Here is a 10,325-nt window from a genome sequence, read left to right as displayed (position 1 = left end):
TCAAGTATCGGTCCGAATATGCTACTATAGTAGCCAGTAGGCAAACATTCGGCTCGGCGAATCCGCTGCCGGCAGCCGGTATATTCGGGGCAGGCGAATTCTGAATCTGCTGCTGAGTGCTGGTAAGTATACAGACTTTCGGCGAATCCGCTACCAGATCAGCATATTTTGCCTGGCCGAATGTCTGACTTACTGCAGCAGATTCGTGAACTCGCGGCATATCACAAAACTACTGCAACATTGATTCGCAGCAATTAAAATTTCGTAGTCGCTTACACGGCCCCGTTCACAGTGATCTTCCATTTCTTGCGCAGCTGTGACATACAATTACGTGTTCTGTAGGTACTGAAGGTATTTATAGCATTTAACACTTTCAGTCTTTGTACTTTGTAGCAATTTGAATTCATTTCTCACAATTTATTTCTGTTTTATGTGCTTTTCGTCTTTTGTTTGATGCTATCAAGTGTGAATAAAACGCAAAATAAAGCGTCAAAGTCAAAATCAAACAGGCTTTGACGTCATTTTTGTCTATACTGCTATCGCGAGCCGTTGCACGCATGATAAGAAAAATTGTGACTTCCGACCACTGGCACTGAACCACATGTGCCTAAACCCAGCCTAAACCACGCGTGAGAAATAAGAGGATTCTATATCGATATATAGTAATCCCTGTTGTGTTTTTGTCGCGTTTCTTACCATTTAATTTTTCTTTCATCGTGCTGATTTCATGCCATGGCGGACAGTGAAAAGTTTTTATTTAGTTCAAGATTAGTTAGATTGCAGCCTAGCTTTTAAATCAATGAAATGCCCGTCCCAGGGGCCATCCACTTCAACTTTCACTTTGTTGCCCACATGGCCTGCTTGATTTTCTAAATTGTTCCAGTTCATCTGGGCCCTGTTCAACTTTTAAGTGTCTGTGGTCGCCACGGCTCCCAAGGTAAAAAAGGTGGGGCTAAATGGCCAATCAGCCCAGGTGACGGACGCTGGCGCTTGATTCCCTCCATCCCGATTGGCGGCTACGGGCTACCTAGCTAAGCCCCCGCCGTTTTTACCTCAGGAGCCGCACATCTGCAGACACTGTGTGACACTGAAGTTGATTTGCAATTAAAGCTAAATTGGGTGCCAGCTGGGTACCTAGTATTTACATTAGGTTGGCTGTGCTTCATGTATGTCAAGATGGCAACCATGATCAGTCATAGGCATATGAGAAGGAGACATGCAGAATTGACAGGATTTTAAGTCACAGATAAGGAAATTCCAAATATCCAGGCCTCAGGGCGATATTGCAATGCAAAGTATGGAAGCGGATATGATGAGCTGCAACAGCCAACAGGTCAGGATGAATAACTTGCATTAGTCTGCAACAAAAAGGCTTACCTACAAATTTAAAAGAGAAGCGATAGATTTTACTTCCAAAAAGGAAGAAGGCTTTGAAAGGTCATTAATCCCACTTCTCTGGATGACCCATTGTTTGATTATGTTTGTAATTTTCTGGGACAATGCCATGTGTTCAGCACAGTGCAGAGCTTAAGCTCACTCAGCTCCAAACAAATCCACACCGCCTATCGTTAAGTCTTTGCTGATTTTCAATGTGCTCACACTTACAACACCTGGTTGACATTAGTCTGTCCCAGATATTTTGAATATTCATTAGGTAGGTACTAGGTAGTAATCAAAGATTTAGAGTTCTGGACATTTCAGCTGTTGGCAGGACAGGATCTGCATTTTTTATGAGAATTGAGAATTTTGAGATGGGTGGGTAGTTGTATTTTTAATGTAGGTAGTAATGAATAATTATAAATTATACATTGCTAATGTTTTTGCTTATATCATGTATATATTCTGAGTTATAAATAAGTAAATTTAAGGTAGCAAGTCAGGCACTGCTTTTAGGTTTTATATTGCCTTTCAGGAAGGTAAAAGGTTCTGCTGGTTTTGCTACTTACAAGTGTTCTTTTCAGCCCAGTTGTTGCTTTAGCTGTCAAACAAGGTCAGCTGTTCAGGTGGCTCTGCCATGGCTCCGGGGCCCACACCAGAAGTCTATGTGCCTCCAGCCAAACCGTCACTGGAGAATCTCACAAAGGACTTTGGCAAAATTAGCAAAACTCAGAACAAGGTATGACAGTGATGTTGCATATTCATTTGCCTTAGTTTTAAATAATTGCTTCTTTATTCTGAACTTTTTTCTTCAGTTATGTATTTAGTGATCTATGCTAGAAACTAGCAGACTTTTTGTAGTACCTAATGATTAAAATGAATATATAGTGCTAGTGTAAATGAACTAAAGGTATGCCAACTACCCATTTTGTGGAAAAGATATAGCACATGTTGCGTTGCTCCTCTGCCCGAGAGTCGAGACAGGTCTTCTGTGCCACTTCCCAGCGGCAGACCCACACGATACCTCCAACCGAGTAGTCCCCGTCGCCACGTCCCTGCCAAACGGGCGTCCAAATGCCCCGAGCGATCACTTGGCGGTAGTACATACACTACTTTGGTGTGCATTTCTTGACGCTCTGTTTTACGTTTTCCAGGTGCTGCGGGCTCTGTCGCAGCCTCACATAGAGGCCTATAACGATGTCGTGGAGAGGGGCCTCACCATGTCGCTGGCCTCCATACCGCCGGTGCAGTTTGCCCTCCCGGACAACACCAAGGTCGCTCTGCGCGTGCTGGTGAGGCGGCGGTGTGAACTGTGGCAGAGGATAGCTGGTGTCAGGCAGCTGCCTCTGTAACACTCTGCGATGAATTGACCAACAAATTCTGAGAAATTGAAACAAAATTCATTTTTATTGAAGCAAAATAGAATCCATCGATTACCTGCGGTCAATGTTGTATTTTAGTTATGACATTTATTTCGTCTAGCCTAACTAGAGCTCTTTTTCAGTCAACCACTATCAATTGTTATTGCAATCACGATAAGAGACATTCTCAAATCAAATCGTTGTGACCTGCCCAACTCCTACTCGTGCTGTTGGACCAGCCCGTCTCTGTGACTACCCCCCCCCCCATTTCAGGGTGGCAGGATCACCGCCCCGCGTGTACCAATGTCTAACGTGGGCGCCACAGACGCCCGTGTATTCCCGAGCGAGGCACGCACCGGTCTGAGGGACTACACCGGGCAGCTGGTGGCGCACTTTGCCGTGTCGGTGAACGGGGCCACGTGCATCGCCATGGACCGGTCCCTGGGAGAGGTGCCCGTCATGGTCGGCGTGAGTTGGACGGAGGGGTGGATGGAGGGAGGGGAGTCACGGGAAGGGGTAAGGGGAGGGGAGTGGAAGGGAAGTGAAGAGGCGTGGTATTTGTGTGCCATCTCTGTGTCTGAGGACGGTGTTCCAGTGTGCAGAAAATTGCGCGCCATCACGTCATTTACGCTGTCTTTGCTTGTCCCACGAAAAAGGTGTATTGATATTCCATTCCTCTAACGACTCTCATTAGCTTGTGTTTGTACATTACCGTTCGTCTCTGACGCCTCACATTGCCCCGTGTCCCTCGCCAGTCGAAGCTGTGCCACCTCCACGGCCTGTCTCCGGCCGAGCTGGTCCGACGCGGAGAGACTGACTCGGAGTTCGGCGGCTACTTTATCATACGCGGACAGGAGCGGCTGCTCAGACTGCAGGTCAGTTAAAGAGGAGATAGTTTTCCAGTTTGGTTTTATTTAAAACCGGCTCGGCCTACTCAGGGATGGTCAAACTCGAACCTGTAGGAGAAGGGGGCAAGGGATGTGTTTATGTCGACGAGTAATTAGATTCACAGTCGACTGATTTCCTGTGTGGAGTCGCCGTGTGCATACATTTCAGTTTTCAGCTTTTGCTTTTGTGTTTATTTTGATGTCTGGATGGTGCCAGTGTGCTCGACCGTTACGTATTTATGCATGTGTATGATGCCGCTGCGTGTGTGTTCTTGCAGTATTTGACTTTGCCGACCTGGGATGTTTCCGACCGGACGTGTCTCTGCCTGTCCCTCTAAAGTATGTGTGTTTCTGTCTCAAATCCGTCTTTCCTTATCTGACCCGTGACCCCCCCCCCCCCCCGCTCAGGTGGCCACCCGGCGCAACTACCCGGTCTGCCTGACCCGCACCTCGTACAAGAGCTACGGCAGTCTGTTCACCGAACACGCCGTGCAGATGCGCTGCATGACAGACGATCACTCGCTGGCGGTGAGAGGGGGGATAGAGTGAGAGGAAATTACCGGGAGAAGGGAAAGAGTGTGAATGTGATGATAGTGGGACTGGTCTTATAGGGCGCTTGGACTGCATTAGTCATGGGCAAAAAGAGGAGCACTGTCATGGTGATCACTGGTGCCTGAATGGTGACGTTGCTTTTGTGAAATGATTGCAATTCTTGATGCTTCACTAAACTGTCCTGACGTTATTGTCGCTTTGTTTGCAAGTCATTTTTTTTTCTGCGTGGATGTACGTAAATTTATGTTGGGCGCACTGAATATGTTTGTATGCGCTGTTGCATGGAATTGACACACGCCACCCTCCGTCGCCGCCTTCAGATGAACGTGATGCACTTCCTGAGCAACGGCAGCGCCAAGTTTATCTTCCGTTACCGCAAGGAGCGGTTCTGCATATCGCCCATCCTGGTGATCCGGGCCCTGATGGACATCACCGACAGAGACATCTACCGGCGGCTGACCGAACCAGGCGACTCCGACTACTACAGAAAGTCAGTGAACGCTAAGTCGTTACACAATTGATGATTTATGTATTTGTGTGTTCGTGTCCTTAGAAATTGATGTTCCCCCTAGGAAGCCGTTGCACTACATGCTAGCATTCATTAGGAGGTAAAATCAAGCTATAAAACAGACTCTTCTTTACCACATTTCTCCTCACGACTGGCTCAATGACTGTCACCTCCCTTCGTCAGCTGTATCGCCACAATGCTGCGGGACGTGCAGTCGGAGGTGGCCACTCCTCTCACCAGTCAGCTGAGCGTGCGGCGCTACCTGGGAGCCATGTACCGGGGAAAGCTGCTCGGCAGGGTACCCGACTGGGAGCCCGATGAGGCCGTCTGCGACGCGCTGCTGCAGTGAGTGGCGGGCAGGTAGACGGTTTCGGAAGTTGAGAAAGGGTGGTGGGATGCCGAGCACATAGAAGGTACCATATGGAACGTTTAACGTCAGTTTAATGGGAGTTTAAGGACAACGAATCTCAGTGGTACGACTAACTCGGCTTGTTTACCCGTTACTAAACTCGCTACATTTTGAAGAAAAAAATGTAATTTTGATTCGATTACTCTGCTGACCTTCAGATGGCCTATACTGTCCTTGGGTGACCCACCCTGACCCACTCTGACCCCGCAGTGACCCACACTGACCCGCCCTGACCCCCTGCTGACCCCCCGCTGACCCGCCCTGACCCCCGCAGTGACACGGTGCTGATCCACCTGAACTCCGGCGAGGACAAGGTCAACGTGCTCTGCTTCATGATCCGCAAACTGTTCGCCTACGTGCGCAAAGAGTGTGCTCAGGAGAGCGCCGACAACCCCATGCTATGGGTGAGTTAGGAAATCCGCGACTGACGCGTGCTCGTCTTCTGAAAGTTGGACTGTGTGGTAGGTCGTTAGTATAAATACAGGACATGCATTTATTGGTTACCCTGGTTGGTTTTCTTATTTGTAGGCTGTCTTGGTTCATGGTTGCATATAAAAAACTTCGTTATGATCTCATGAACGTTGTCCAGCATGTGACCTGACTGACCCACCTCTAACACATGAGTTGCCACGGGGCTCAGTTGTGCTCTGACCGGTGACGTTCTGTCTGTGCCATCACAGGAAGCGCAGCAGGGCAGCTACATCTACCAGCAGGTGATCAAGAACAAGGTGCAGATGTTCTGCAGCAACTTCCGACTGGTGATGGTGAAGCGCTACAACAAGAACCCCACCGAGTACAACATCACTGAGAGTGAGTGGATGTCAGCGGCAATCAGTGTCCCGTTTTGGGCCCTTTTCAGGAAACCAACGTGATGATTGTTTCTCTTTATTGGTTCCCTACTTTCAACTGTGGACGGCAATATATTCACGACGCTTATTATTATTGATTATGGTTATGGTTCGGATATTCAGTGTTCTAAATTGTCACATGAATTTGTAAGTAAATCATCACGGGTTTGTTTTCCATTAAAATTGCGAGCCTAGTTTACTTAACCAACCTTTCGTTGTGACGGGTGCCAGTTAGTAATATGACTGAGTGCTGTCCTTTTATCAGTGTCCCCGTCACCACAGTCATAGCACGCCCGCTCTAACACACCTCCCCACCTGGCCGCTTCGCACAACCCTGCCTACTTACATTTACCCACCCTCCATCCTGACTCACTTAGGATTCTGACCGTCCCCCTCCCCCCCCCCCCCTGCAGTGGAGGTAGCCCACTGTTTCAAGCAGCTCAACCCGATCGGTGCCATGGTGCGGTCATTCGTCAGCACTGGTAACATCCCTGCTCTGCCCAACATCATCTGCTCGGACAACGTGGGCCTCTCGGTCCCGGCGGAGAAGATCAGCTACACGCGCTACATGTCGCACTTTCGGACCATCCACCGCGGCTCGTTCTTCTCCACCATGCGCACCACAGCGGTGCGGCAGATGCTTCCAGAGGCCTGGGGTGAGAGACGGGACGAGCCGATAAGGAGACGCAGACGTGTCATGGAGTGGGATGTTCTTTATATTATTATCCACAGAGTGGACATTTTGAAGAGATTTTCCTGTGATTAGCAGTCTATTTGTATACAAAATAATATAATATTTTCTTGCTTATCATTTTCACATTTTCTTCGGCTCAGCCGAAAGTGTTTTTTTTTTTTACGCAGCGAATTGTGTCAATAATCTCGATGCCACTACACAGAGGCCCTAATAAGTACGAGGCCCATCTGACCGCTATGCCGCCGGTCTCCATCAGGTTTCATCTGCCCGGTACACACGCCGGACGGCGCGCCGTGCGGTCTGCTCAACCACCTGACCACCACGTGTCACGTGACGGCCGGCCAGCCGGACCGCGCCGCCATCACGGCCACCGTCACGGCGCTCGGCGTCACGCCCGTCACGCAGCCGCGGCCCGCCAAACAGGTGCGTCACGGTGACACTGGGCTGTCACGGTAGTCATGGTACTGTCGAGTCGTCACGGTAGACACAACACAAGATAAAGCCGTATGAGAGCACCATTGCCTGAATATGAATGAACGAGGATATACCGTGCGCTCCTTTCGTCCTCTCAAAGTGGTCACCGTGTAGCATCTCGCTTTGTTCCGTCTGATCGCAGTGTGTATCAACATTGCTCTTCAAGCATTGATGTCGCTGAGGTTCCCGTGTGTAATCACTGTGCTATCCCGATTGGTTGATAATGGGCGCAGCCCCTTCTCTCGCCATGCTGACATTGACCCGCAATCATCTGATGTCCCTGAAGCTAACTTGTAAGTGTGGTGTATTACTTGTAAGTGCGTTCTCGTCTGCCTTCGCCACGCTGGAAGTGCCCAGGGCCATCAGCTACCTGAGTCGGCAAATGCCCTCGTAGTCATGTGAGCTACACGGTGCGTTTCAGTCTACGGAGGCGATCTGACTACCCTCGCCCTATGTCGGCAGTGTTACACGGTTCTACTGGACGGAGCCGTGATTGGGTTCGTCAGCCACGCCGCCGCGCCGCGGCTCGTCAACAAACTGCGGCACATGAAGTGTCACGGAGAGGTGAGAGCGGTGAATACGGAGGCGGGACGCGCGCGCGGCGCTGTGGTTCACTCTGGGGTGTTCGTGCTGTTTGTTTTGCCCGTTCTCTTCATGACTAAAGCTGGAGTGGGCGAGATGGTTTTCGCCGAGAACGAGCGTCGCGCGGCAGTTTAAGTAATTTCTGCCTGCTGTACGTAATGCGTGTGAGTAAAGGACAACTGAGAGATAAGTTTTGGTGCCTTGCCGTTTTCATGTTAGCCTCGTAAAATTTCTTAGAATCAGCTCTTCCGCTCTACATCCCCTGGCGCGTTTATACGCCGCGCCGTCCTGTCTGGTCATCGGTATCCTCTGTTATTTAGCGTAGCAGTACCCTTTGTTGCCGAGTATTGCGTCCGGTTACGTGTGCTGACGTACCCCTCTCCCCTCACCAGGTGTACCAGTACCTGGAGGTGGCGCTGATCCCGGCCCGCGGGCCCGGCGGACAGTACCCCGCTCTGTACCTGTACTCGAGCGACGCGCGCCTGATGCGACCCGTGCTGAACCTCGCCTGTCAGAAGGTGGAGTACATCGGTACACTGGAACAGGTGTACATGAACGTGGCCGTCAACCTGCGAGAGGTGCCCACGGAGGTACGTAGAGCGCAAACGGGTACCTGCTGGGATGGGAAGAGTTCCGTTTGTAATGAGCCAGAGACATAACTGTTTTTTTTTTATACAACCCTCCAAGCTGATGCACATTTCAAAGCATGTAATGTATAACCTGCGTCGATGACTTCACTAATCGTCTAAGGTTGTCTAGTGTGTACACTGTGCGCCCTACGTTAGACCTGACTGACCTCCAGGTTTAACCCCGTACTCTAACCTCCACTATCACCGTTCCATTCTCTGACGCCATACTGTCACCATGTGGCTGTGTGTGTATTGCGTGTGGTCTGACCCTCCTCTATCATCACCCCTCCAGTCTCTGGCGCTGTACTCTCACCATGTGGGTGTGGCTGTGTGTGTATTGCGTGTGGTCTGACCCTCCTCTACCATCACCCCTCCAGTCTCTGGCGCTGTACTCTCACCATGTGGGTGTGGCTGTGTGTGTATTGCGTGTGGTCTGACCCTCCTCTACCATCACCCCTCCAGTCTCTGGCGTTGTACTCTCACCTTGTGGGTGTGGCTGTGTGTGTATTGTGTGTGGTCTGACCCTCCTCTACCATCACCCCTCCAGTCTCTGGCGCTGTACTCTCACCATGTGGGTGTGGCTGTGTGTGTATTGCGTGTGGTCTGACCCTCCTCTACCATCACCCCTCCAGTCCCTGGCGCTGTACTCTCACGCGGAGCTGGCGGACACCTCGCTGCTCTCCAGTCTCGGACTGCTGGTGCCGCTCTCCGACCTGAACCAGTCGCCCCGAAACATGTACCAGTGTCAGATGAGCAAGCAGACGATGGGCACTCCGAGACACAACTGGCCGGCCTGCAGCGAGAACAAACTCTACCGGCTGCAGGTCCGTACCGCTGGGACGCTCATTGGGGTATGGATGGATTTGGGGCAAAGTACCTAGTAGTACGTCCTTCTGTCTTCTAGCAATCTTCTTAGTATAGTTAAATGCTGGCCTGGGGGAACTCTGTACGTACACTATGTCTTTCAGCCAAGCCTACTTTTTGAAATTGTGCTTTTTCGATAAGACCCTGCTTTGATCTGTTGGTAATTCGTTTCCTTGGACATGCTACTCGCTCCCGCGCCTCCGACTTTGCTACCATTCTCACCACACTGAAATGCCTTGTCCATCCCGTCGGCCTCCGCCGTGACCCCGTACCACTGTGTCCCCAGACGCCGCACGCGCCGCTGTTCCGCCCCACCCACCACGACGCGCTGGCCATGGACGACTTCGGACAGGGCACCAACGCCATCGTGGCCGTCATCTCCTACACGGTGAGTACAGGGCTGTGAATCTCCGATGTCGTGCAGCTAGAATGTTGCAGTCAGTGACTCTTGGATGCTGCGGATAGTCAGTGGCTGGTGAAACTAGCATATCACAGTGAGCTTAGCTCTGGACAGTGTACGAACAACCCGCGGTACGTGTAAGTTGATGCAAATGTTGTCAGGCTAATTAGTAAGTTCAACAGGAAAGCTGCAGGAGTGTGCTCCCGGCAGGTGACCAGTGTATCTATTTCTGATGTCGTGTCCCTTGCATCTCGTCAGTCTTCCAACACATAGTCCAACACCCTGCCTATAGGGTTACGATATGGAGGACGCCATGATTATCAACAAGCACGCGCAGGAGCGCGGCCTGGCCTGCGGCTTCATCTACAAGATGCGGGCGCTGGATCTGCGGGACCACAACCGACAGAACGCACCCGTGAGTACAGTAGCTGCGGCCACCGCCGCCGGCGATTCTCTGTACCATACGAGTGAGGCTGGTTCGTTCGGGGTGGGATGAGCGCTGTGATCGAACAATTAATTTACTTCAAAGACACAAGCATCTCAGATTGGAAACTCCCCTAGACTTGGTGCGTGGAGCTTTGTTCTTTGCAAATGACGATAACTTTGCGATTGACTGGCCGTGCGGGCGGTGATTATTGACCAGATTTGCCAGTCACCGTTTGTCAGCTAAATTAGTACCTTCACGGGGCCAGCGATCGAACCCCAGAATTTACTCTGCAGATATGGTCGTTTATGCTCGA

General features: G+C 50.7%; 1 protein-coding gene across 4 annotated transcripts in view; it reads left to right on the top strand.

Moving 5' to 3' along the window:
- The first annotated feature begins 372 nt into the window (after positions 1-372).
- The window catches only part of LOC122381526 (DNA-directed RNA polymerase I subunit RPA2-like), a 43,335-nt gene continuing 33,382 nt past the window's right edge, over positions 373-10,325 (top strand). Inside the window, exons 1-17 of one of the 4 annotated variants that reach the window (XM_043365791.1) lie at positions 373-629; positions 1,962-2,116; positions 2,532-2,669; positions 3,012-3,206; positions 3,494-3,613; positions 4,034-4,153; positions 4,498-4,667; positions 4,869-5,030; positions 5,369-5,498; positions 5,775-5,904; positions 6,356-6,598; positions 6,893-7,059; positions 7,573-7,674; positions 8,085-8,282; positions 8,954-9,145; positions 9,472-9,573; positions 9,878-10,000. In XM_043365791.1, coding sequence (XP_043221726.1) covers positions 2,015-2,116; positions 2,532-2,669; positions 3,012-3,206; positions 3,494-3,613; positions 4,034-4,153; positions 4,498-4,667; positions 4,869-5,030; positions 5,369-5,498; positions 5,775-5,904; positions 6,356-6,598; positions 6,893-7,059; positions 7,573-7,674; positions 8,085-8,282; positions 8,954-9,145; positions 9,472-9,573; positions 9,878-10,000 — 2,394 coding nt within the window. In that variant the 5' untranslated portion in view covers positions 373-629; positions 1,962-2,014. Of the gene's footprint in view, positions 938-1,096; positions 1,334-1,961; positions 2,117-2,531; positions 2,670-3,011; positions 3,207-3,493; positions 3,614-4,033; positions 4,154-4,497; positions 4,668-4,868; positions 5,031-5,368; positions 5,499-5,774; positions 5,905-6,355; positions 6,599-6,892; positions 7,060-7,572; positions 7,675-8,084; positions 8,283-8,953; positions 9,146-9,471; positions 9,574-9,877; positions 10,001-10,325 lie in introns of those variants that run through there. The other 3 variants (XM_043365793.1, XM_043365794.1, XM_043365792.1) reach the window with 3 other exon arrangements.

Source organism: Amphibalanus amphitrite, unplaced genomic scaffold, assembly GCF_019059575.1.
Source record: "Amphibalanus amphitrite isolate SeventyFive unplaced genomic scaffold, NRLGWU_Aamphi_draft 000121F_arrow, whole genome shotgun sequence".
NCBI classification, from domain to species: Eukaryota; Metazoa; Arthropoda; class Thecostraca; order Balanomorpha; family Balanidae; genus Amphibalanus; species Amphibalanus amphitrite.
Note: the sequence above shows the minus strand (reverse complement) of the source record. Positions and strands in the feature narration are given on the sequence as shown.